The sequence below is a fragment of the Salvelinus sp. IW2-2015 genome, linkage group LG4q.1:29 (assembly GCF_002910315.2).
Source record: "Salvelinus sp. IW2-2015 linkage group LG4q.1:29, ASM291031v2, whole genome shotgun sequence".
NCBI lineage: Eukaryota > Metazoa > Chordata > Actinopteri > Salmoniformes > Salmonidae > Salvelinus > Salvelinus sp. IW2-2015.
In genome coordinates this window covers 69,848,429-69,876,212 of record NC_036842.1, presented here as the reverse complement: position 1 = coordinate 69,876,212, position 27,784 = coordinate 69,848,429, and the positions used below count along the sequence as shown (strand labels likewise).

General features: G+C 45.1%; 3 protein-coding genes across 3 annotated transcripts; 2 read left to right on the top strand and 1 right to left on the bottom strand.

The window, feature by feature from the left end:
• The first annotated feature begins 1,919 nt into the window (after positions 1–1,919).
• Positions 1,920–7,805, top strand: rag1 (recombination activating 1). Its single transcript, XM_023985530.1, has 3 exons — positions 1,920–2,271; positions 2,410–3,551; positions 4,235–7,805. Exons 1-3 carry the CDS (start codon positions 1,934–1,936, stop codon positions 5,989–5,991), a joined length of 3,237 nt encoding a protein of 1,078 aa, XP_023841298.1. The 5' UTR covers positions 1,920–1,933; the 3' UTR covers positions 5,992–7,805.
• A 166-nt stretch (positions 7,806–7,971) lies between these two features.
• Positions 7,972–11,375, bottom strand: rag2 (recombination activating gene 2). Its single transcript, XM_023985528.2, has 2 exons — positions 11,101–11,375; positions 7,972–10,045 (listed from the first exon to the last, which is right to left on the bottom strand). Exon 2 carries the CDS (start codon positions 10,029–10,031, stop codon positions 8,430–8,432), a length of 1,602 nt encoding a protein of 533 aa, XP_023841296.1. The 5' UTR covers positions 10,032–10,045; positions 11,101–11,375; the 3' UTR covers positions 7,972–8,429.
• On the top strand, positions 10,314–27,049 carry iftap (intraflagellar transport associated protein). The gene is made up of 5 exons (XM_070443068.1): positions 10,314–10,404; positions 13,522–13,596; positions 13,946–14,009; positions 26,412–26,575; positions 26,842–27,049. Exons 2-5 carry the CDS (start codon positions 13,522–13,524, stop codon positions 26,947–26,949), a joined length of 411 nt encoding a protein of 136 aa, XP_070299169.1. The 5' UTR covers positions 10,314–10,404; the 3' UTR covers positions 26,950–27,049.
• Positions 27,050–27,784: the final 735 nt, after the last annotated feature.

Sequence of the window (27,784 nt, the reverse complement as noted above, 5' to 3'; positions counted from 1 at the left end):
ACTGTACAACAATGTAACTGCTCCTCTGTGTGAAAGTAGGGCTCTACTGGCTATATACTGTGTTCTCCATAAAAACCCTGCACTGGTAACCTTTCACCACTCTCCCTTTCACAGTTTGGACCACCTGGTTGAGGTGAATCCACAGATGGAGGTTGGTAAAGGGGGAGGGGTGACACAAAAGAGTCCCCACCTGGTGAGGAGTGTGAGGTGTTAATGTACTGGCAGTGTGTGTGTGTTTGTGTGTGTATGTGTATGTGTTTGAAGGTGTGTGTTTTGATGTTTATGGATATGTTTGTTTAGGATTGTGTGTGTGCGAGGTGTGTGTGTGTGTGGTGTGTGTGTGTGTGTGTGTGTGTGTGTGTGTTGTGTGTGTGTGTGTGTGTGTGTGTGTGTGTGTGTGTGTGGTTTGTGTGTGTGTGTGTGTGTGTGTTGTGTGTGGTGTGTGTGTGTTTGGGTTAACCTCATATTGTTTTCTGATCAGCTGCCAGTGTCTCAGGTGGCAGTGTTGTCTGTTGGGGTTCCGTGGTATAAATACCAGAGGGAGAAAGAGGACAGACAGAAAGAGATCCTTCCCATGGAGTAACAATCCGTAGTGGGAGACACACCAAGCCAAGAATTAGCCCAAGGCCCAGAGATAGACACAAACATACACACACACTGTGCAGGCTGTGACTCCAAGTCCCCCTGTGCCCCATGCGGAGGGAGCCCCAAGGGAACCGACACCAGCTGAGACTGAAACAAGGTAAGGGCTCCGCTCTCTCTCTCTCTCACTCACACACACACACACACACACACACACAACACACACACCACCACCACAACACACACACACACACACACACACACACACACACACACACACACACACACACACACACACACACACACACACACACACACACACACACACAGTGAGTGACTCAGCTGTTAGACTCTAATGAAAGTTCAGTCTGAGAGATACAGAGAGAGCTGGAGTAAAGCAGACTTCCAAACTACCCAGGGAAAATCACACTGGGTATATACACACACAGAGATGAGAAAGAGAAAGAAAATGCACATGGGATGCAATGGTAGCATGTAAGAGTCTATGTTTATTCTTTGGTTTATATGATGTACGATATGGACTCTTGAATGTATATGAATGTACATTGGTTGACATAGCATTGCAAATGTACATGACAGACATGGTATTATTGTATGCGAGCAGTTGACTATGAGAATGAGGATGTTGTTAAGTCTTAGCCCTTCAAAATAACTACTTCAGGGTCCAATTGGAACAGTTTCTCTGAATTCAAGTGGCATATAAAAAATATAGGCCTATCCTGTATAATTATTTTTCTGAATGAAAAATTCTTTATTTTTCTGGTGCTCCAAATGCCAGTGAGAGCCTCCTGGGGCTCCAATTCTGTCTCCAGCCTAGAAAATGACTAATAGAAGTGATTGACAGCCCTCCGGATAGGTGTGTCCATTTAGCAATTTCACAATTCCAAGCAAAAATTGCCACAGCAGTTCCCTGAGCACCAGGATTGGGGGAAGAAGAAATAAAGTTTGTTTGGTAGTGGATCGATCCCTGAATGTCATCAATTTACAGAAGATCTAAATGCCAATTATGGTATAATACAGAACTGGGTCAGATCTCAGATGTCCACCCTATTCACGGGTTTACAGAGGACTTTGTACATAAATTCCACCAGATTAAGTTAACTGGTTGGACTAGGGACTGATCATCTAACTTCTCCCCTACCGCTTCTACTCCCACCCTCTCCTTCCCTCCTCTCCTCTCCTCTCCTCTCCTCTCCTCTCCTCTCCTCTCCTCTCCTCTCCTCTCCTCTCCTTCTCCTCTCTCCTCTCTCTCCTCTCCTCTCCTCTTCTCTCTTCTCTTCTCTTCTCTTCTTCCTTCCTCCTCCTCTCCTCAAGAGCCCTTGCTGAAACTATGGAGGAGGGGACCCTGGAGACATATGCTCCCCGGTGCTCCATGCCGGCCGAGCTCCATCACCCCTACTCCAAGTTTTCAGACTGGAAGTTCAAGCTGTTCCGGGTCAGGTCCATGGAGAGGGCCCCGCTGCCCGGGGAGATGCAGCTAGAGAGAGGGGCCTTGTCTGGGGTTGTGGCCTCTGCACCCCTGGGGGAAACTGTGGGGGATGTGGTGGGTCTCCCAGGGAGTGTGATGAAGCTTTGCCTGGGGGGTAAGAGCAAGGAGAACGTAGAGGGCCCGGGAAAGAGAGTGGACCTGAAACTCCAGGAGATGGACACACACATGAACCACCTCAGGTCAGTCAAGGAAGTGGAGTGTTTTTTAATCAGCAACAAGATCTGAAATGTACTTTCACTCTGTTTAAAACATACTGAAAGATCAGAGAGACAAACTTTTGGTTTATGTAATATCCTAATGTTAATGTGTGTGTGCAGGTGTCTGTGCCGTCTCTGTGGCGGGGCCCTGAGGAAAGCCAAAGGTCCAGAGCATGAAGTCCAGGGGCTTCTGGACGAGACTAGCAGGAGTGCCCTGCGTAGGATGGGCTGCAAGGCCACCAGCTGGCCAGAGGTCATCCTCAAGGTCTTCAAAGTGGACGTGGCGGGGGACATGGAGGTCGTCCATCCGCCATTCTTCTGCCAGCGCTGCTGGACATTGGCCATGCGAGGAGGGGGCTTCTGCAGCTTCTCCAGGACCCATGTCCCTGAGTGGAGACCCCACACCACCCTCTGCCTCCTCTGCCACCCCAAGAAACCCTCACTACAGAGGAGAGGGAGAAAGAGGAGGAAGCCCACTCGTGGAGCCCAACGCCTGGCCAAGAGGACCAAGTGGGACCTCCAGGATAACGCTGCTAATGTTGGTGAGAAGAGAGCCTGGAGAACAGTGATAGATCCTCACCAGGGACCTGGACTTAGACCCTGGGTGAGATCCAGCATCCAGAGAGCTCAGTGGGTGAAGAGCATCACCCTCTGCCAGAAAGAGCACCTTAGTGCCAAACTGCTGTCCGAGGACCTCCCTGTGGACTTCCTGAGCTCAGTCACCTGTCAGGTGTGTGACCACCTGTTGTCTGAGCCCGTCCAGTCCCCCTGCAGACACCTCTTCTGCCGCAGCTGCATCGCTAAATACATCTACTCTCTGGGCCCCCACTGCCCGGCTTGCACCCTGCCCTGCGGCCCTGCCGACCTTACTGCCCCAGCTAAGGGCTTCCTGGGGGTCCTGCACTCCCTGCCGCTGCTTTGCCCCAGAGAGAGCTGTGGGGAGCGGGTACGGCTGGACTCCTTCAGAGCCCACTGCTTGGGTCACCATCTGGAGGAAGTGGATGGGGACCACAAGTCAGCAGAAAATAGCCTGGACAACTTCCTGCCCATCAACAAAGGGGGAAGGCCCCGACAGCATCTCTTGTCACTGACGAGGCGTGCCCAGAAGCACCGGCTGAGGGACCTGAAGACCCAGGTGAAGGTGTTTGCAGAGAAGGAAGAAGGTGGAGACACCAAGTCGGTGTGCCTGACCCTGTTCCTGCTAGCTTTGAGGGCGGGAAACGAACACCGGCAGGCAGATGAACTGGAGGCCATGATGCAAGGTAGGAGTCTGGACATTCAGTAGCTCACACATACAACAAACATGATCTAATGTAATCACAGGATTTGAGCCACTTATTGTTGAGATTCGAGTATTGCATTTGTTCACAGATACAGTTCACATAAACATTGACAACTACCCACTCTGTGGGATATTTGTAAATGGAAAATCTTGTTACACACTGTCCTCTCGTTTCTCTCCCTCTCTTTCCCTCTCTCACCCCTTCTCTCTCTCGCTTTCTCTCTCTCGCTCTCACCCCCACTCTCGTTTTCTCCCCCCTTCTCTTTTCTCTCCCCTTTTCACACTCTCTCTAATGCACAATAACAACTCCTGTCAACAACATCAGCACCACTTGTATCTGCAAATTATACAGGCAGCATCGTACTCCACTCTGGGGAATAGAGGCCAGCTGGTGTCTGTTTTCATCTGCAGCCAATACATCAGTTTATGGCAGCTTCACTGATTCACCCTGCTGTCCTCTGCATAACGTTCATAATGACAGCAAATGCAGGGGTGCAATTAAGAGATATTCCATACTGAAATTATCATCAGAGTGCTAGAATTAACTAGTGACTGAGGTCGATGACAGCTCTCTCATTCATAAACATGTCTTGGTACTCATAATACATAAAATCTGCCTTTGTTTCTCTCCATCGTTCTCTCACTCTCTCTCTCTGGCTCCAGGCAGGGGCTTTGGCCTGCATCCTGCTGTGTGTCTGGCCATCCGGGTCAACACGTTCCTGAGCTGCAGCCAGTACCACAAGATGTACCGCACCGTCAAGGCCACCAGTGGACGCCAGATCTTCCAGCCTTTGCACACTTTACGCGCTGCAGAGAAGGAGCTCCTCCCAGGCTACCACCCCTTTGAGTGGCAGCCGGCCCTCAAGAGTGTGTCCACATCCTGCCATGTGGGGATCATTAACGGGCTATCAGGGTGGGTCGCTTCGGTGGACGACTCCCCAGCAGATACAGTCACGCGTCGGTTTCGCTACGACGTGGCCCTGGTGTCGGCCCTGAAGGACCTGGAGGAGGACATCATGGAGGGGCTAAGAGAGCGAGGCCTGGAGGACAGTGCTTGCACCTCGGGCTTCAGCGTTATGATCAAGGAGTCCTGCGATGGCATGGGGGACGTCAGTGAGAAGCATGGCGGAGGGCCGGCCGTCCCGGAAAAGGCTGTGCGTTTCTCCTTCACCATCATGTCCGTCTCTATTCAAGCTGAGGGAGAAGATGAGGCGATCACCATTTTCCGGGAGCCCAAGCCCAACTCAGAGATGTCCTGCAAGCCGCTCTGCCTGATGTTTGTGGACGAGTCGGACCACGAGACTCTCACAGGTGTCCTGGGGCCTGTGGTGGCCGAAAGGAACGCTATGAAGCACAGCCGTCTCATCCTGTCTGTGGGCGGCCTTTCTCGCTCCTTCCGCTTCCACTTCCGGGGCACGGGCTATGATGAGAAGATGGTGCGAGAGATGGAGGGTTTGGAGGCCTCTGGCTCCGCTTACATCTGCACACTGTGTGACTCCACTCGGGCAGAGGCCTCCCAAAACATGACTCTCCACTCTGTCACCCGCAGCCACGACGAGAACCTGGAGCGCTACGAACTTTGGAGGACCAACCCTCATTCTGAGTCAGCAGAAGAGCTGCGAGACCGAGTCAAAGGCGTCTCTGCCAAGCCCTTCATGGAGACCCAGCCCACACTGGACGCCCTGCACTGTGATATCGGCAATGCCACTGAGTTCTACAAGATCTTCCAGGATGAGATAGGGGAGGTCTATCACAAGGCAAACCCCAGCCGGGAGCAGCGTCGGAGCTGGCGGGCCGCCCTGGACAAGCAGCTGAGGAAGAAGATGAAGCTGAAGCCTGTGATGAGGATGAATGGAAACTATGCACGGAAGCTGATGACCCGGGAGGCAGTGGAGGCAGTGTGTGAGCTGGTGCGCTCAGAGGAGCGTCAGGAAGCCCTGAGGGAGCTGATGGGGCTCTACATCCAGATGAAGCCTGTGTGGCGCTCCACCTGCCCGGCGAAGGAGTGCCCAGACCAGCTCTGCCGGTATAGCTTCAACTCCCAACGCTTCGCAGAGCTGCTCTCCACCGTCTTCAAGTACAGGTATGACGGAAAGATCACCAACTACCTGCACAAGACCTTGGCCCATGTGCCAGAGATTGTGGAGAGGGATGGCTCCATCGGGGCCTGGGCCAGCGAGGGGAATGAGTCTGGGAACAAGCTGTTCAGACGGTTCAGGAAGATGAATGCCCGCCAGTCCAAGACCTTTGAGCTGGAGGACGTGCTGAAGCACCACTGGCTCTACACATCCAAGTACCTGCAGAAGTTCATGGAAGCTCACAAGAACTCTGCCAAAGCTCTGCAGGCCACCATTGACACTGTGGAGAGTCAGGAGACACAGGAGGATGCTGACATGTCACTGGATGTCCCAGACTTTTGAAAAAATTGTTTTAATTTGACATTTCTTTGGAACTTCATGGATTACAGGAGGGATATATTTTAGCAGGAGCATGTATAATTCTAATCTGTCTGTACTGTTCCTAGCATGTTAGCCCAGTGTTTTCCTTGAGGCCCCCACAGCGGCCCATTTTTTTCTTCTAGTCCCCCACACCAGCAAAACATTTTCCCTTGAGGCCCCAATTATTAGCCAGATAATGATAATTTTGTGCAAAAAAATAAATAAAAGTTAGACATGTCTGCTAGGCTAAAAATGGACCAGCTAGTATACCATTTCCACGAAAAGCCAGATGGCCAGTGCGCCCCTGCTGTTCTGTTTCAAACMTAATATTTACTCTACAATATGAACTATGTATTAGTAGTGATGTAAGAGGAAGATACTTTATTCTGTAAAGACATTGTTATTAATTGTCATAATCCCAAAAAGGTGGCACTTTTTTTATTTGATTCATTATTTACTCTGAGGACATTTGAAAATGCTTTCTACCTTAGATTTAATTTCCATACATAATTCCCAAAAGTCGTTGCATTTTATATTGGTATTTTATATTACTTCATTAGTTCATAATGATTTGATGATTTGATAGTTGGTGTTTTATCTCTGGGTGCCTGTGAAATGTGGGACAGTTTATTGTATTGCATGGGTTATGACACATCCATGAATTTATCCAGTGAGGTTATTTATGGGAACAAATGAAAGCACTGTAAGTCATGGAATGGAAATTGTGATAAAGGAGCTCACATTTATGATCAGTGTATTAGTTTATCTCCAGTGCTGGAGCAAAATGGAATCATATAGACTCAAATTGTCTTCGTTTCAGGGCTGCCTTCTAAAAAATATTGCTTTAGAGCTTTATATCCGGGTCCCCGAAGTCCAAAATGGGGGCCTGGGTGACTTTGAAACCATCTTTATCTGTTTTAGCATTTGCACAGTGAAGGAGAAATAATACCATTCTACCTCTTTTCATAAAATAACATATAAACAGCCCTTTTTGTTGACCACAACGAAAATGCAGTAAGCTCCATTACTAGGCCTAACACCTTTAGGCTTGCCAAAATGATGTATTTAGATGATCTTTATTGAATCCTCACACGCCCTGGCTCTATGCCTCTTCTGGGGCGAGTAAACAAGGAAGAGTAAACAGGGAAGGGGGAAGAGTAAACAGGGGAAGAGTAAACAGGGAAGCAAGTGAGCCTTGAGGGGAACTGAAATTATTTGATAGTTTATTTGTTTGATTGATTGATGTTATTGTTTATCTCTGCCTACACCATTTTGAGTTGTGACAGGCAATTTTTTATATTTGACACATTAAATGTTCTAGTTCTATTTTACTGTCATGACTTTAACCTGATAATGTACAGATTTTCATAATGTGTAATATTTAGTTTAAACAACAGTCACAGTCACAGAATAACATCACGTTTTACATGACGGATGTTAAATAATGTATTTTCCATTGTTAAATTGCATTTGCTACATGAAGGATGATGGATATGGTTTGTGTGAATCTCATATCAGCGGTGTATTCAATCTGCTGCTTTGTCATGTTTCAAGTGTACATTTAAACTCAGGAAAATTACAACTGCTGCCAAAAACACTCACTCATTTTTTTATTTGAATGAAAATAATGATATTTATGCCTGTTGCACATTTGTTCACTGTTCATTTGTTTAATGTGTTTGTTCATTTGATTTGGTGGTTTTATTGGCCTTTTTTATTGTTTCATGATTACTGAAGTAATTGTTCATACCTCTCTACAATACTGTTAATGTACTAAAAATGTAGCAAACAATTTATCACACTATTAAACTTTATTCAAAATATTTGTTGATTCTGCCATTGATAACTGAGCTTATGTGTTGGTTTATGTTATTACACCTGTGTGAACTGATCAATGTATTTTTTTAAATCATAACAAATTTTGACACAGAAACATTCAACCACAGAAAATAAATTATATTCTATAGGTTTACATACAGTTGTGCAAGTCCACACAGTATTAGCCTACCTTCCAAAGAAAATTTGGTTTGACAAACCTCAAATATTCTAAAAGCATCCTCTGATAACAACTGCCAAAAACGAGGGTGAACACAGCAAGCCACAAAGTCACTATGTGTAATATGTGGGGGTAGAACATGGAGCAAATAGACTCTGGCTTTAATTTCCATTTTTATTCAATTTGGTTTCATACATTTTTCTTGCAAAAGTTTAGTTTATTACATAAAATATTGAGCACTGTAAGGAATCAAAAAACAAGCACAAAAAATAGTTCTGAGTTTACTTATTCAAAAGTTTGAGAACAGTAAATTGCTGCAATGGCACAGTAAACAATGATATGGCATTTAGGCCACATAATTAGAATGACATATTATGAACCAGTTGATCAATGAGTAAGTATAACTATACTGCATGGTCAGACATCACTCAAACAGCCTCCTGAAGAAGCGCTTCTTGGCGGGTGTCATCTTCGGCATCATTGGGCCCTTCCTGTGCTGGGGTTTCATGGGGCTCCTCTTCAGGGGCAGCACCTGGCGTGGCGGGGTCATCTCCTGGCGGGGCAGGCCTCCGTGGTCCAGGCAGAAGTACTTGCCGTTTCCCTGCGAGAGCCTCACCAGCAGGCCCTCAGTCAGCTCCATACACTGGGCATGGACCCAGTGGCCTCCCTCCCCTTTGGAGCAGTAGATCATGGCTGGCCGCAGCAGCTCTGTGGAGTAGTAGGGCTCCCAAGTGTTGGGGTCCACCTGGCAGCCCAGGCAACATTTGACCCAATAGCCTGTCTGGGACTCGTCCTCCTCATCCTCTTCATTGTACGTATCCCCCTCTCCCTCGCTGCTGTCCTCCAGCTCATGGGGCTCGCGGCCGAAGTACAGCTCCTCAGAGTCCTCCAGAGGGGCGGAGTCCTCGAAGTCTGTGGACTCCTGGCTGCAGCCCTGATTCCCGTCTTCACCCTCTCCTCCCTCCTCCTTTTGGAAGCACACCTGGTAGAAGTAATGTGCTTCGGGCGGGGCTGGCCTGCCCTCAGAGGGGACCCCGATCAGAGCGCTCCCTCCACCCAAGCTGCCTCCGAACCAGGTGTGGCTGTGGCTGATTTCCCCTGTCCACTGAGGGGCCTCTCTTGGCTCGATGCTGATCCCAGAGTCATCCAGCACCACACTGCTGCACTCCATCCTCTTTTGGGTCTCTGACTGATACCCACCCAGGACAATGTACTCATGGGAGGGCCCCACACGGGTGGCAATAGCACTGGTGATGGACAGGCCGGTGTCCCGGTGCTCACAGGAAAGCAGAGGGCTGCCCTGCAGGAGGTCCACACGCAGGCAGAACACACGAGGAGGACGGGAGTCAGACGACAGAGTGTGGCCACCAAGGAAGTAGACACAGTCGTCTCTGGCCAAAGCTAGGTGGAAGGACTGGCCGTCAGTGAGCTCAGGTAAGGTGTGGGCGGAGCAGCAGCCAAACTCTAAGTCGATGATGAACACCTGAGGAGGGCAGTCCACAACGCTGTTCCAGTTCTCTGTGCTCCGCTCCCCGGCCGGCATGTAGGATCTGCCCCCAAACACAACGCAGGCCCTCTTGCCCAGACTCTGCACCATACTGAGGGTGTGGCCGTATCGGGGCCCTGGCTGCTCTCCCACCAACTCTCTCTCCTGACATCGCAGGGTCACTTTGCGGTTGCAGCCACGGCTGTCCAGGGTCAGCAGGTAGAGGCTGGAGGAGATCTCGTTGTTTGGGGTTCGGCCTCCATGGATGAGGTAGCCCTCTGGGTGTCCATCATGGGGCTCAAGGCGGGTCACGGCGGGACAACGCAGAGGGGGAAGGTAGCAGGAGTCATTGGAGAAGGAGATGGGTCGCAGTTTGAGCTCCCCATGCTTTAGGCGTACCCCGAAAACCCCAGTAGGACAGGAGCGCTTGGGCCAGCCTTTCTGGCCGAACAGAAATATGTCACCGTCCAGCTGTAACAGGGAGCAGCCAGGCTGCAGGAGGCTGCCACAGTTCACTGCAGTCAGTGGTTGCAGAGACATGCTACCGCAGGTGGCTGTGGGAAAACAACAACACAAAATTGTCTCAGTCAGCTGCTGCTTGTTTTGAACTGAAAGCTTTTAAACATGGATTGTCTGGCTCTTTCTAATTATATGGTATGATTATCAGTGACAGAACCATGTGTCTTAAAAGGAAAATACCATTTTACTATGTTTGAACAAGTAGGATAAATATTTTTTTTTTCAGTCCAATGTATTCATTGTTGTTTATTTAGGAACTATTTATTCTAAATTCGTTTATGACCTGCAGAAATTCCTACCAGTGTGTAGTTTTGAATCGCTTTCTTTTCGTGCCATTAAATAGCCAAAAGACTCATTTCCCAACATTCCTTGCTCAACGCAAATCCGAGCGAAGGTAAAGTAAATCGACGCTCTGTTGTCAACCTTTTACTCGTGTTATAACTAGCAACTTTTCCTAAACACGAGTTAGCTAGCGATTTTGGTGAACAATGAACATAATACTATGATACAAGTGTCAGCTTCGATTGTAATAGCATATGTGGTAGCCTGCTGTGGTCATGTTTGGCTGGCTAAGCTTAGTTGGAAGTTAGCTAGCCAGCTAACGTTAGCTAGCCTACATTAGCCTCGGCAATAATCATCTATGATGTGATGTGCAGAGATATAGCTAAAGATGGTTTAGATTAGAAACAGATTTTTGATATAACAGTACGATAAACAACGCAAACCATCTAGCTAGCATTCTGCTACATTTAATCACGTTAGTTAGTAAGGTCCCATTGTGATGTCCTGCTCAATTAGACAGTAATAACGGCTATGCTAAGTTACTTAGCTAACGTTTGCTGTCTTTATGCCAAAGAGATAATTTAGGACATAAAATAGCTAGCTAACTTTTCTACAATCCATACTATATATAAAATATATATCTAACTATCTATATGATTATAACTCCAATGTGACAATGAATGTATCTAGCTAGCTAGCTATAGATCATGTCTAGACATTCTTGTCACATTGGAGTTCTAATCATAGCTAACGTTACTACGATCATTGTCAAATCTCCCATTGAAAGCAGAATTTCAGCATTGCTTACCTCCTGCTGAAGTAGCTAACGTTACTGTTTGAACGTCTCGAACAGTGTTGTGGAATGTTGTAATAAGTTAGGCTAGTCTTTGTGTAGCTTTAGTACTAAGCTGTTTAGACAGACACTGGTTGACATAGTTTGAAGCTCGATTGACTCAGATGAGTTACAGATCTTGAGGTTAACTGTCTGTGACCGCTGCTGACAGGCAGGTGTGCTCTCTCTAAACTGCAATAAGACTGAGCTGGTAATACAATCACTGTTAATGTAATCATAGGTTGTGTACAGTAGAGTTTGTTCTTTAGTTTTGTCATTGCTCTTGTGATTGAACCTTGAAGAACCAAAGGTAGCTTACAGTTGTGACTGCTACAGTTTGAAGGCAGTCTGTTTGCAATTAATGGAAATGCCAGCCCTTTATATAGTTGCACATGAAGTGCACCAATCCTTCCAGCCCCTCTCTTCAGCTCATCCTCTCTGTTCCATCACATTCCTCCTGTGGACTCCTCACAGTGACAGTGTAAAAGCTGGCTTTGTTACGCTGAGTACAGCCACGTTATTGTTGTCAGATTGCTTTTACATCTAAGGGAAGATGGCCATTAGCTCCCTGTCTCTCCCCGTGTGTGTGTGTCATTACAGCTGTGGAACATTCAGAGGGCCTCATTGTATGTATCCCATTTTTTTGCTGGAGAGCCATCATTATCCCCTCTGTGAACAGTTTGGCATTTCCCACAACACAGTTGAGTGTCAGGCGTGCAGTACCATGTGCAGTCAGTGGGACTGTGATTCATGTCCTCACACGGTACACTGAACCTGATGCATGACTTACATTATACTGTGTTAAAGAAGAGAAAGGGAAGAGAAGAGCACAGCTTTATTTCCTTTTAATTTCTAGTTCTACTCAAGCTTGAATTCCTTTTCTATTATGCCTAACCACTTCTTGTGTAGTCTACTGGAGGAGAGAGAGGAACACACACACACACACACACACACACACACACACACACACACACACACACACACACACACACACACACACACACAAACACACAGTGAGCTGGAAGCAGCTGTCTGACAACCATTAGCATAATGTTTTTGTGCTTTTGGAGGGGCTGTGAGAAGGCTCAGGGAGCGTACAAAACAAACGCTGCAACCACGATTGCCTGGAAGAAGGTTAGAACTCAAAAACAAACAAGTAGCGGAGCACCTGTGTCTCTTTGAGCTGTTGCTTAGAGGGGGGTACCTCCAGCACCAGAAACAGGAAATAAAGCATTCCTCCCCATTCCTAACAGCTGAATAGGTACTGTGGGCATGTTTTTTCTATGCGTTAAGATAATACACCTCCAAATCAGCACTGAATAACAAACCAGCTCAGTCAGTCAGTTCCTTAAGGCACCTACACAGTGGTCTGCTTTATGTTGCAGCTGGGTCGGTGCAGTTGTGTGTGTGTGGCAGGCTCAGCAGTGAGCCATGGAGATGTATCCCAGGCCATGCAGGGATTTGCAGAGTATAATTGATAGAACAGAGTCATTAGAAAGTGCTGTAGCACCTGTTTCTGTCCCCGCTATAATGTTTCAATACCTGACAAGTCCTTCCCTGCAAGATTTCGGTTTTGATTAAGGGGCGCAGTGACAGTTGTGATGTTCTGACGATCATACTTGCTGCAGTGTTTATCACTGTTTAATGCGATGCTTAATTGTTCCCCCTGTAGTTGTTCCCCCCATCTCTCTCTCTTTGCAAACCTGCAGTCCTACATTATGACAATACTAACAAGCCTTCTGGAGGACTTTGTAGGGGGGGGGGGCTTGGTTCTGTGCTTTTAATGATGTAACTATTGGGCCAATAAAGGTATTTTTAAAATACAATTTCTCTCTCTCTTTTTCTCTCTGTCGGTCTCCCTTGGTTTATTTCTGTTCCCTCCATCTATTTCAGTGTTATCCCATTTTCCTAAACCAAATTAGTGGATTGTTTCAGGAGCAGGTAGGTTTACTTCAGATGTGTACATTGGAGCATGAACAGTGCTTAGGACCTCAGGCTATGCCAGCTATTGAATTAACCATGATTCTGATTAAAGGTTCTCTCTGCTGTAATCGATACTACACATCAGCAAGTTACACACTGAAACTGAAAGTCTGGGATAGGATCCCATATTTGGTTTCCAATTAATCTTACTGGTGATTATTTGGAAGAGTTGAGTGAGCACAAGATCCTATAGCATCTGTAGGACTCTTAGAGGCACTCAGCTGTCCAAACACATTCGTATATGTAACAACTGGAGCCATAAATCAACAGGAGTAGTGGCCCCGACCCCACAGAGCTCTTAGTGTCTGATGAGGTCATAATGACAGTCAAACTGCTTGAGCAAAAATGCAGTGGTCATATACAGTATGAGTATCTGGCAGTGAGTATCTCTTTGTGACTGTGGTTTGGTTGCAGATGGAGCTAGGTGCTGTAGTGACTATGGGCAGCTGTGGAAATGGAGACTGTCGTCCACCAGGCATAACTCTCAAGGTTGATATTGTGGACTAAAGTAATGTTGTTGTAATATCCCAATTCCATACTGTATTTTAAATATGGGAATATTTATGTTAGTGCATATTTTTAGAAAAACTGCTTGCAATTTGTTTAGTATTTTTTATTTTTTTTGTCACTGACATAAGTCAGGGTCACACACATTGACTCATGATGATCACATATTATAAACTGCTATATACTTTGTCTCTACTATCGATCAAAATACAGATTTCTAAATTGTTTACTACAGTAATATACACAACATAAAGTAATAATCACTTTCTCTTGCTTTCTGATTTGAGAATTGTTGATTGAAGAGTAACTCTCCATTGTTCTCTGTGTATAGCTGGATAACTACCTGGATGTTGGGGACTTCAGTGAGGAGGAAGGAGATGTAACTGCTGACCCAGGTACAGCATCTTGTTCTCTCACTCACAACTCTCCGGTTTCCAGAACTGATTTTAGATTAGTGCATTGTACAAGGTGGAAAATAACTTTCTTGGCACTGTATAATGGCATTCTTGTTTCTTCTAAAGTCATTTAAGAGTGTGCATGATCATCATTAACATTAATTTATCCTAATCTTTACTGATTACGGTAGAATTAGAAAGTTAGCGCCTTGCCATGCAGTATTGATATGAGCCTTTGAGTCCACAATGCTATTTCACGGAGAATGGTTCCATTAATCGAAGCTTCTTTGACAGTAAATTACAGCGCTCCAGAGTTCTTACATTATTTCCTCAAAGAAAGGAAAATCTCCAGTGAAAAGTAGAATATATTCTTAATAATCCATGTAAAGAAGGAAACATGAAGAAGTTTGCCAGTAAGCCTTAGAAGACATTTAAGAGTTCACCTTGTAATAGGATTTAGTTAATGTCATGTGCATATTATTTCTGTAATAAGGCTAGTCAAGGCCATTCATTTTAAATACATTACCATCTATTACGCATTTTCAATACATGCCCCGGCCCTGTAATTAGTGTTAAGGGCAATGGCTCTCTGCTCTGTGGTGTATTGCTCTCTCTGTCCTCATTTAGCAACGAGGGATACATAGACCGCGTGCAAACTACATCTCCATACAACTGCTTTAGATACAGAGGTATAGGGCCCTAACGCCAACCCTGATGCTGAGCCCAACAGTAACAACCAGACACCTCCACAACATGTTGTGTGTGTGTGTGTGTGTGTGAGCTGCCCAGTGACACGAGCCTACCAGACGAGCTAAATCACTTCTATGCTCGCTTCGAGGCAAGCAACACTGAGGCATCCATGAGAACATCAGCTGTTCCGGACGACTGTGATCACGCTCTCCGTAGCCGACGTGAGTAAGACCTTTAAACAGGTCAACATACACAAGGCTGCGGGGCCAGATGGATTACCAGGACGTGTGCTCCGGGCATGTGCTGACCAACTGGCAGGTGTCTTCACTGACATTTTCAACATGTCCCTAATTGAGTCTGTAATACCAAAATGTTTCATGCAGACTACCATAGTCCCTGTGCCCAAGAAACACAAAGGCAACCTGCCTAAATGACTACAGACCCGTAGTACTCACGTCCGTAGCCGTGAAGTGCTTTGAAAGGTTGGTCATGGCTCACATCAACACCATTTTCCCAGAAACCCTAGACCCACTCCAATTTGCATACCGCCCAAACAGATCCACAGATGATGCAATCTCTATTGCACTCCACACTGCCCTTTTCCACCTGGACAAAAATAACACTTGTGTGGGAATGCTATTCATTTCTACAGCTCAGCGTTCAACACCATAGTACCCTCAAAGCTCATCACTAAGCTAAGGATCCTGGGACTAAACACCTCCCTCTGCATCTGGATCCTGGACTTCCTGACGGGCCGCCCCCCAGGTGGTGAGGGTAGGTAGCAACACATCTGCCACGCTGATCCTCAACACGAGCTCCCCAGGGGTGCATGCTCAGTCCCCTCCTGTACTCCCTGTTCACCTACGACTGCATGGCCAGGCATGACTCCAACACCATCATTAAGTTTGCAGACGACACAACAGTGGTAGGCCTGATCACCGACAACGACGAGACAGCCTATAGGGAGGAGGTCAGAGACCTGGCCGGGTGGTGCCAGAATAACAACCTATCCCTCAAACGTAACCAAGACTAAGGAGATGATTGTGGACTACAGGAAAAGGAGGACAGAGCACGCCCCCATTCTCATTGACGGGGCAGTAGTAGTGGAGCAGGTTGAGAGCTTCAAGTTCCTTGGTGTCCACATCACCAACAAACTAGAATGGTCCAAACACACCAAGACAGTTGTGAAGAGGGCACGACAAAGCCTATTCCCCCTTAGGAAACTAAAAAGGTTTGGCATGGGTCCTGAGATCCTCAAAAGGTTCTACAGCTGCAACATCGAGAGCATCCTGACTGGTTGCATCACTGCCTGGTACGGCAATTGCTCGGCCTCTGACCACAAGGCACTACAGAGGGTAGCGCGTACGGCCCAGCACATCACTGGGGCTAAGCTTCCTGCCATCCAGGACCTCTACACCAGGTGGTGTCAGAGGAAGGCCCTAAAATTGTTAAAGACCCCAGCCACCCCAGTCATAGACTGTTCTCTCTACTACCGCATGGCAAGCGGTACCGGAGTGCCAAGTCTTGGACAAAAAGGCTTCTCAACAGTTTTTACCCCCAAGCCATAAGACTCCTGAACAGGTAATCAAATGGCTACCCGGACTATTTGCAACACCCCCCCCCCCCCCCCCCCCCCCCCCCCCCCCCTCAACCCCTCTTTTACGGTACTGCTACTCTCTGTTCATCATATATGCATAGTCACTTTATCCATATCTACATGTACATACTGCCTCAATCAGCCTGACTAACCAGTGTCTGTATGTAGCCTCGCTACTTTTATAGCCTCATTACTGTACAGTATATAGCCTGTCTTTTTACTGTTGTTTTATTTCTTTACTTACCTATTGTTCACCTAATACCTGTTTTGCACTATTGGTTAGAGCCTGTAAGTAAGCATTTCACTGTAAGGTACACCTGTTGTATTCGGCGCACGTGACAAATACATTTTGATTTGATTTGTGAGGGTGTTTACAATGGGGTTGCAGCCAGGCCTGGTGTGTGTCCTTCCTAACTTGATGGGGAAAGGGGATTGGTAATGAGGAGAGGGTTGACTAAGTAAGTATCAGTGTTTTGTGCCAAACATTGTTAAAATCACTGGGTGGGTGTCATTGTCAACCTGGCTGCTAGTCCAAGGTGCTGATGCCCACAAACGTCTGACAGTGAACTCCCACCTTGATTAGCATGTACAGTATAGTTATCAATGTGCTGGGCATAAAAGCAGGTGGAGAGGAGGAGGGGAGTGTTGGGGAAGGCGTTTCTGCTGCGTCTTTCTGACACTGAGTACATCGTAATTGCCTTTACGACAGGATCGATGACCGCGCAGCATCTGAATGAATATGACTGTCKGGGGTGATGGCTGCTGTGATGGGTTTTAGTTGCGTCTGAGAACAGTATATGTAAGGTTTTGTTTAGTGTATTAGGATCCCCATTAGCTATTGCACATGCAGAAGCTACTCTTCCTGTGGTCCACATAAAACATACAATACATGACAAAGTACAGAACAGTTATATACAAGAGTAATGTAAGATATTACATAAAATAAGTTATACATTCCGTTTATTGGGTACACCCATCTAGTACTGAGTCGTACCCCCTTTTTTTTGTATTTGTATTTATTATGGATCCCCATAGCAGCTACTCTTCCTGGGGTCCAGCAAAATTAAGGCAGTTTGTACAATTTTAAAAACATTGCAATACATTCACAGATTTCACAACACATTGTGTGCCCTCAGGCCCCTACTCCACCACTACCGCATATCTACAGTACTAAATCCATGTGTATGTATAGTACGTATGTTATCGTGTGTGTGCGTGTGTGTGTATGCATGTGTCTGTGCCAATGTTTGTGTTGCTTCAATGTTCCATAAGGTGTTTTTTTAATCTGTTTTTTTAAATGTAATTTTACTGCTTGCGTCAGTTGCTTGATGTGGAATAGAGTTACATGTAGTTATGGCTCCATGTAGTACTGTGTGCCTCCCATAGTCTGTTCTGGACTTGGGMWCTGTGAAGAGACCTCTTGTGGCATGTCTTGTGGGGTATYCATGGGTYTCCGYGCTGTGTYCCAGTAGTTTAGACAGACAGCTTGGTGCATTCAYCATGTCAATACCTCTCATAAATAAAAGTAGTGATGAAGTCAATCTCTCCTCCACTTTCAACCAGGAGAGATTGACATGCATATTATTAATATTAGCTCTCTGTGTACATCCAAAGGCCAGCCATGCTGCCTTGTTCTGAGCCAATTGCAATTTTCCTAAGTCCTTTTTTTGTGGCACCTGACCGCTCGACTGAACAGTAGTCAAGGTGCGACAACTAGGGCCAAAGCGATGCTCTGCCTTCTTAACAACACTATCAACAAGGCAGGTCCTACAGGCCCTAGTTTTGTCGCACCTTGACTACTGTTCAGTCGTGTGGTCAGGTGCCACAAAACTAGGGCCTGTAGGACCTGCCTTGTTGATAGTGTTGTTAAGAAGGCAGAGCATCGCTTTATTATAGACAGACTTCTCCCCAGTTTAGCTACTACTGCATCAATATGTTTTGACCATGACAGTTTACAATATAGCGTTACTCCAAGCAGTTTAGTAATCTCAGTTTGCTCAATTTCCAACTTGCTCAATTAAATTTTCCTCCAGAATAACCTGAATTATTCGGGGTGTGGATTCTACAAGGTATGGCGTTCAAACGTTGCTCAATTGGTATCAAGGGACCTAACGTGTGCCAGGAAAACAATCCCCACGCCATTTATGTATTTATTTTTATTTAACTTTTATTTAACTAGGCAAGTCAGTTAAGAATAAATTCTTATTTACAATGACGGCCTACCCCGGTCAAACCCGGACGACGCTGGGCCAATTGTGCGCCACTCTATGGGACTCCCAATCCTGGCCACWTGACTCAATGTCTGTAGGAGTTAAATATTTTTGTGAAAGGGGTGGTGTACCTAATAAACTGTCAGCCGAGTGTATATTGGAAAGCCACCAGCAGACAACAAAAATACTATTTACTCACTTCATATATACACACACTGTTATATAATAATTACAGTTAAATTAGATGTTTAGACAGAGGAGAAGCGCTGTGATACAATATGTTTATTTTTTCTAGCTAAACTTGCTTTTTGCATCTGGTGGCAGAGCATTCCACAGTGATATGGCTCTACACTGTAACGGCTTTCTTCTGTGGTGGACGAAGGAGAGGACCAAAGCGCAGCGTGGTTAGTGTTCATCATCTTTAATAATAACAAAAAACGTGAACACTACAAAATACAAAACAATAAATGTGGAAAAACCGAAACAGTCCTATCTGGTGCATAGAACACAAAGACAGAAGACAACCACCCACAAAACCCAACACAAAACAGGCTACCTAAATATGGCTCCCAATCAGAGGCAAACGACTAACACCTGCCTCTGATTGGGAATCATATCAGGCCAAACACAGAAACAGGAAAACTAGACACACAACATAGAATGCCCACTCAGCTCACGTCCTGACCAACACTAAAACAAAGAAAACACAAAAGAACTATGGTCAGAACGTGACATACACATAACTGAGCGAAGCATTACATTTGTTTTTGGTTTGGGTACCGTGATGAAACCCATAGTGGCGTGTCTGGTGGGGTATTTAAAAAAAWAAATATAATTTAACATTTTATTTCACCTATCAACAGCTATCATGCATGCTGTTGATGTTAGTTCTGTGCGTGCTGTTAAGGGCAAGCAGTTAAGGGCAAGGCATGCTGCTTTGTTTTGAGCCAGCTGCAGTTTTGCTAGGTCTTTCTTTGCAAGCACCTGACGATATTATCGCACAGCAATAAAGATAGGACAAGATCAGAGCATGAACAACCAGTACAGTTGATCTTTGTGTCAAAAACGCTGGCAACAATTTCATTACGCTTTTTTGCCGACTTTTACTGACACCGGCCATATTCAACGGTGTTGTACACTTTAGCGTGAAACATGTAGCTAGCTAGCTATGTAAACAATGAACCTAGCTCAAGGTAAACAATATGTAAGATCCCACACATCACGTAACGTTGGCTAACAAGCCAGCCAGCTAACGTTAGCTAGTTAAACAACAATGAACATAGTGCCAAATCATGTTGTTACTACCCTGCATGAATCTGCTGGGAGCTAACTAACCAGGTTTAATGTTAGCTAGCTAACATTAGGCTCTAACTAGCAAAGCAAACGGTTCTGGGATACGAATAATAATGTCATACACGTACGTTAGCTAGCTAACAGTACATTTTAGCTTGAAATGAAACCACTTTCTGTCAAACGTGTAATATCTGAAAATGTAGCTAGCTAGTCTATCTTACCCGCCGTATACATCATGGACGAGTCTCCCTGTCACGGATGCCATGCCACGGTTGCCCTTAGTTTGAAGATGTAATCCGGAGACAGGTTTTTTCTTCATCTCCTTAGCTATCATATTCTAATACTACTGATTTCAAAACTCGCTCCACTACACGATACATWAAAAAAAAGCCGCGTTAGACAAGATTACCAACACAGACTGACCAGCTGAAATAGACAGAAGCCCTCTATATGGCAGACCAATCCGAACCCCTCTCTCGGCATGTCCAGCCCACTCATTATCTCAGCCAAATGGTTACTGGGAAGGTTGCTCACTTTTTCTGTGGCTTAACCAACAAGGCTCGTAATTTAATAATTGTATTCATATTTACAGATGGCATGCACGTTTGTTATTTAGGCACATGAAAGTTCACATGCTCCAGAAGGCATTTCTGCCAAAAAATGCATTTTGATAAAAAACCATTCAAAAGGCTCTCCTGTGAAGTCGTGACTTGTGACATACGCCTAGTTTCCTGAAACGGGTCACATTTAAGACCCGTTTATTTTTGATTACCCATTCTGACACTGACTAAAGGTGTCTCCAAGACATAACAAACCACTGTAGCTGTGTTCTCCAGGTGATTTTTGTCTTTAGGTAAAACATCCTTAGAGAGTACTTGTTTACCTAATATGTAGTTTACATGCACACTAATAATTCGATATTAAACCTTACTCTGCTTATCTTACTCGGTGTAAGGTCAAAATCAAAGTAAGCATACACCGATTAAAACACCTGGTTTTCTGAGAAATCTTTTTAATTATTAGGKCATGTAAACCGCTTAATCGGTGTTCCAGAGGTGTATTTGATCTGCGCATGTGGCAGCACTGGTAGTACAAGCCTTCCTCTTATGCGTGAGTGAAGAGGGTTCGCAAAAACTAAAAGTATGCATCTTAGAAATAGTTTTCATATACAAACTTTATATYTCCGAACTCAGAATCAAATAGGCTTCGCAAATATAACATGGTCACTGTGGTAGAACGTTTATTTTGATTGCCGATTTTCTGCATCAAAAGTCCCATCGGGTAGCCTGATTTCAGATGTGTCCATGTAAACAGGATTATTAGGGAAATTGTTCTTCTTGCAAAGCATCTAAATGTTTGAAACAAATGTATATTAATCTGACTCGTATTATTGTGTGCATGTAACCGTGCTCAATATGTGACTTTCTCATCTGCACATAATACACAAGGTGGTGTCCCTTCACCAACTCATACTTTGTCTTGCTTCCTCCTTATCCTCGCCTCTCGTCTCCTTCCACCTCCCCTCCCCTGCTCCATCCTCCCATCCCAGTGTGACTTTCACAGTGAGAGTAATTAGCTGTTTAATTAGGATCAACACCGGCCCTGTGGCTGCCAAGCCAAGCCAAGGAGAAGTGTCAATATTTAATGGTGTCTGCTCCTCTCTAATTGATTTAAATTCCCTTTTATGAACGCATGGAGACACATAATTGTATACCTACCCTCTCTTTGACAGTTGTCTAGGCCTATCCTTTTCAGTTTGATCGCTCTCCATCGCCCTGATGTTTTGGTCAGGGTCCTATTATCAGGAGCGTGTTTTGGGTCCTGCTATTTGAGGCTCCTCTCTCTCATCTCTGTGTTCTCTGGATGTGGGTTATATTAGCTGGCTGGCAGAGATGATTACAGCCGACCAAGGCCTGTTTAATTCAGATTAAATCTCCTCCGCCCCATTGATGTCTTTCATATGCCTGCCTGCCAGCCAGCCAGCCAACCATCCCTCACCTGTTGTCTGTGACCCTTTTTCTCATGCTGTTGTTGAGTCCTCCTGCTGCGTGCTACAGGATCTGTATTCTGGAGAAACTGTCAGAGGAAATATGGGTTCATAGTGTGGCTTTGCATTTTGATAGAGATTCGTTTCACTGCAGAGTTACAGCAGGCTTAGTGTCCTGTTTGGATTAGTGTTGTCACGATACCAGAATTTTGGTTGTGAGCCGAGTGTCTGCACCACCCTTGTACTTGATGGATGAATTAAGGTCACAAATTAGTAAGGAACTCCCCTCACCTGGTTGTCTAGGTCTTAACCTGCAGACACTCGGCCCTCCGTGGAATGGGTTTGACACCCCTGCTCTATACCATCACGATTCTCAATACTAAAATTATACCAGAACGATACCACGGCAAAAAGAAGGCATATTAGCCAAAAACACAGAATGGCACTTGATCCAGACAGATAAACTCAGCTACTGCTCTGTTCAATTGTTGGGCATTTTATGTGTTCATTACATTTGAATTGTTTTATGTCAAAAAATTTCAGAGACAGCCGTGCATGCATTAATGAATCAACTTTACAATCAATTTGACTTTGTTTTTACCAATCTAACTACATAACAACGTAATGGTAATCATTTATTTGAATGGTAAATCTGTTGATATACTGGGTAGCCTAGGCCTATCCACAATACAGGTGAATCCATATTCAATAGGAGTGTGTGCATGCATTGAGTTATTGAGCTTGTTTTGGCTTATTTCATGAGGCTACAGATGACAAACAATCTGTATCCCTTTCATTTAGGACTTATTTTATTGTACTGACCAACAACATTTGCATAGAAGTAGCTTATTTTATAAAAATGTGCGCTGTGTCTTTAAACAGTAATGACGTCATTCATGAGGCAAGAGGGGTGCGGCATGTCAGAGCACAGTCAGTTCGCTGAGACAATAGAGTTCATTTTCTGGATTCAGGTTCACTCAAACATCGTTTTAAGCTTTATTTTACTATTGACAGTTACTGCTGATTTTGGGATTATATATCGAATCGCTCTCATTAAATATTTGTCATCTGATGGATTTGTTTCAGTCTCTGAATTGTATAATTAAGCAATAGGGCCCGAGGGGGTGTGGTATATGGCCAATATACCACAGCTAAGGGCTATTTTATGTATGACGCAACACAGAGTGCCTGGACACAGCCCTGTATATTGGCTATATATCACAAACCCCCGAGGTGACTTATTGCTATTCTAAACTGTTTACCAACTTAATTAGATCAGTAAATACCTGTGGTATATGCTCTGATATACCACGGCTGTCGGCCAATCAGCATTCAGGGCTCGAACCACCCAGTTTATAATTGAACTTTTCACCGCCAGCTCCTGATATCATGGCATAAAAACTCAAGTCTGTGCCCTGAATTAGCCTAGTGTGCATGTGCGCCCAGCTATATCCTGTCCCACTCTTGTTTTCCCTGGCTAAACTAGCTGGCTAGCTGAACTATGCTAGTTTTCATCCTCATTGCTAAACTTCCTAAATACTGCACACTCAACATCAAAACGTTGTTGCTAGTTATACAATCATGTAACTAAGAAATTCAATGGAAATAAAATATTTTATTTTTTTGTTGAATAGTCATGACTGATTCAAGCTATCTGTTGTGTCGTAAGACAATGGTGGCAAAGGATATCATTGCTACTTAATGCAGATCCAAGTTCAGTTTTGAAATTCACTGGTGTCATTGAGGTAGGGTTAGCTGGTCATTTCTGACTGGTCTTGGAACTGTCAATGGGCAGCCTCTCCCCGTTTGGCTCGATGGTATATTTAGTGATTTTGCCAACACAGCCAGATACAGTATGTACACAGTTTTGTACCCTTAACCTTTTTTATACTGTTTGTTGATTTAATTGGACTTTATTAGTATAATGAGTAATCCAGGAATGTTACGATTTAATTGACTTGAGAAAATAGCAACTCTACAGAGCACCAATGCCAACAATGAATGACAAAATGGGTCCACAGGGCTCCTCCTCCTCAACACTATAGATCATCTTTGGGGTAGATGGGAGTAAGTGAATGAAAACGTTTTTGGTGGCAATCAGCTTTGAAATCAGCATATGTTGCCTTCTGGTTTGCATATTATCACAAACAAAGTACTAGGGTAGTGAATGGATGTCATCTTTAGCTGTCATCTAGCAAGGAAAGCTACCGGTAGCTTACAGAGCTGGAAGCTATCTTCCATTGTAAAGTGTTCTAGCCTTTATGGACATTGTTTTGTGAACAGTAATCAACAGTTTTAACATTTCTACATGCCGTGTTGCATTTTTCAAGTGTGTTATGAGTAAGTGGAGCAGGCACAGTGCGTGCAATAATAAGGGGTCGGTTGTGCAGATAGACAGGCGTGATCCGTGAGACACATTTCACAGAAGTACCGAACCGTTTTTCGTGTTCTAGTAATCCGAAAAGTGCCTTATTTTTGATATACTGTGCGACACTAGTTGGATGTGTCTGACAGGAGGAGCAGAAAGACAGATACTCCTGAGGCGTGTTCAGTTGAGTGAAAATCTTTTGAAATGGAGTGAAGCATGTAGTTGCTAAATTAAAGGAAAACTCCACTCAAAAACMACTATTCTTTTCGTTAGTCCAGTGTTGATACAGTCCCAAAATGGTTTGTCTCTTGCTCAAAAAATGTATTATATGGTGCAAAACACATCATCATGATGTGTCAAGTGACACTTTGGTTCTTGAATGTCAAATATCTTGAACAACTTGACTGCTGACATGCAAACCATTTTGGGACTGTATCCAGACTTGGTGCATCGGTACCGCTTGCCGTGCGGTAGCAGAGAGAACAGTCTATGACTTGGGTGGCTGGAGTCTTTGACAATTTTTAGGGCCTTTCACTTATACCGCCTGGTATAGAGGTCCTAGATGGCAGGGAGCTTGGCCTCAGTGATGTACTGGGCAATACGCACTACCCTCTGTAGCACCTTGCAGTCATATGCCAAYCAGTTGCCATAGCAAGCGGTGATGCAGCCAGTCAAGATGCTCTCGATGGTGCAGCTGTTGAACCTTTTGAGGATCTGAGGACCCATGCCAAATCTGTTCAGCCTTCTGAGGGGGAAGAGGTGTTGTCGTGCAGTCTTTATGACTGTGTTGGTGTGTGTGGACCATGATAATTCCCTAGTGATATGAACACCGATGAACTTAACGCTCTCGACCTGCTCCACCACAGCCCTGTCGATGTGGATGGGGGAGTGCTCGGCCCTCAGTTTCCAGTAATCCAGATCAGCTCTGTTTTGCTGACGTTGAGYGAGAGGTTGTTGTCCTGGCACCACACTGCCAGGTCTCTGTAGGCTGTTTCATTGTTGTCCGTGATCAGGCCTAACATCACCACCTTGTCGTGGGCAAACAAAATGAGGGTGCTGGAGTTGTGCGAGGCCACGCAGTCGTGGGTGAACAGGAGGGGACTAAGCAGGTACCCCTGAGGGGCCCCCATGTTGAGTGTCAGTGTGGCGGATGTGTTGTTGCCTACCCTCACCACTTGGGGGCAGCGCATCAGGAAGTCCAGGTTCCAGTTGCAGAGGAAGGTGTTTATTCTCAGGGTCCTTAGCTTAGTGATGAGATTGGAGGGCACTATGGTGTTGAATGCTGAGCTGTAGTCAATGAACAGCTTTCTTACATAGGTATTCCTTTTGTCCAGATGGGACAATGTGGAATGCAATAGAGATTGRGTCATCTTTTGGGGCGGTATACGAATTGGAGTGGGTCCATGTTGTCTGGGATGATGGTGTTGATATGAGCCATCACCAGCCTTTCAAAGCATTTCATGTTTACAGATGCGAATGCTACGAGGCGATAGTAATTTAGACAAGTTACCTTGGCATTTTGTGTGTGATCACACAGTCGTCCGAAACAGCTGGTGCTCTCATGCATGGTTCAGTGTTGCTAGCCTCGAAGCGAGCATAGAAGGTATTTAGTTRGTCTGGTAGGCTTGCGTCACTGGACAGCTCGTGGCTGGGGTTTGCAGGAGTTGTATTAGGTTACAGTGTGTAGTGCCCACTGGTGAGAACTTGAGGACGTAAAATCATTACTCGTAAAATTATCATTTCTATACACGATTTCCTAGTGATACAATTCAATTGTGGTGATGAGCAGCCCTTTCTAACCTACTGGAGTCTGATTTTAATTGAACAAAGAGTCACTTCTCATTTTCTGTAATTTGATTGTCACACTTCTGAATTGTGTTTGATGATGGCACAGAACAAAGCCAATGCGATAATCATTTGCATAATGATGTACTTACTCTGATCTTCTGGAAATAATTCATTGGCTTAGATCTTCAGGAGCTATTGAATCCCAATTAACTAAAATTATCTAACTTTTCAAGGAGTGCCACTTGAAAAGGCTGGCTTCTCTGAGTGAAAACTTAATGGTCAGTTCAGTCTCACTCTGTGAATCCTATTCAAGCCACAGTCCGTGAACTGTACATACCATCAAAGAGGGGTCTTAATCCTGTGTGATGTTCTCTCCTTCTTTTTCAAGTTACTGAGGAAGGATAGCTAGAAGCAGAAAGAAGACACTGTTGAGTCCTCATCCTGTGTGTCTTCTCTCCTCTTTTCTCAGATGGTGGGGTTCGGGTTCTACCAGGGGAGGTGGAGGAGGAACTCCKTACCTACCTGCCCTCCTTCTGTCACCTGACCCAGCTGGACCTGACCTCCACAGGCAGGAGGACGGGGACACGGCCGGGGACACGGGGACAGCAGCAGGACACGCTACCACAGGGACAGGTACGAGAAAGGACATTTACTAATCTATGACATAAAGACACTAAGATGAAGATTACATTTACCCACCCCAGGAACAGCTTAGTTGACTCCGCAATTAGTTGACCAGGAAAATGGAACTTCCAGTTGGTATATTTTGTTTGAGAGTTATGTTAAGCATTCATAAGTGTTGTTATTTAAGCCACAGTCTTTCTGTGCTAGCGTCATGTGAGAGGGGTCTGTCTATATACAGTATAGGCAACTTAATTCATGTCATTGACTTTTCACAGAGTGACAGTGAAGAGGTTTTGCCTTTCAACCTGGATGAGAACTTTGACTACGACAATGTTGTGCTGTCTAGCAAACATCTCCTACCACAGTCCAACACTGGTGTATGACCTCTGTGCAGGGACCACTGTCTGGGAGAGCCTTGTGTAATACCACATCAAATAACCCAACTTACCATTTAACTCGACTAATAAACCACTCCTGAAAACAGCATCCTTCCTGTCATTCCTGCTACTAAGTGTAACATTAGAACAGAGCAACACCAAAACGGTGTTTGAAAAMGACTATTTTAAAGGAACACAACAGCAGCACAGACTTCATGTACTGTAAATAGTGCTAAGCTAATGGCACAGCTTATCTGAATTCTCTCCTCTGGATCAGGAATAATCACACTGTTTTGGGCTGTGAGACTGGTCACTGATGAATGACGACACACAGGAACATAGAGGCTTGGCCCACCAGGCATCACACAGCAGAAAAGCTGTGTGTTTGTGTGTAAGAGGTAATTTGTGTGTACGTGTGTGTGTGCATGCTCGTACCCCACTGGGTAAACACCCTGTTCTGTAATTAATTCCCTGTAGCTACAGCCTGTGTCTCACTGTGCCTTTGCTTTGGAACAAAGAGCTCTGGGAGGTGCACTGAGCAGGCTTCATAACCTGAAAGCACACGCCAAATATTCCCTCTAACTAATGCTATGTTGTTGTGTCAGTGGTTCGTTTGTGATTTGACATCTAAAGTATTTGTGTGTGTAAGAGAGAGCGTTAGTGTGTGTGCGTGCAAGGGAGTGAGAGAGTGACAGGGGTTGACAAGTTCATACTGAGTTCATACTGCAGAAAAGCAAAATACATCTTCCAGTGCGACTGTTGGTTTACTTTAAAACATTAAGAAGAATGTGTGCAACACGACGCGTGTGCAGCCTACTCAGCCTGAACGCAATGCATATTT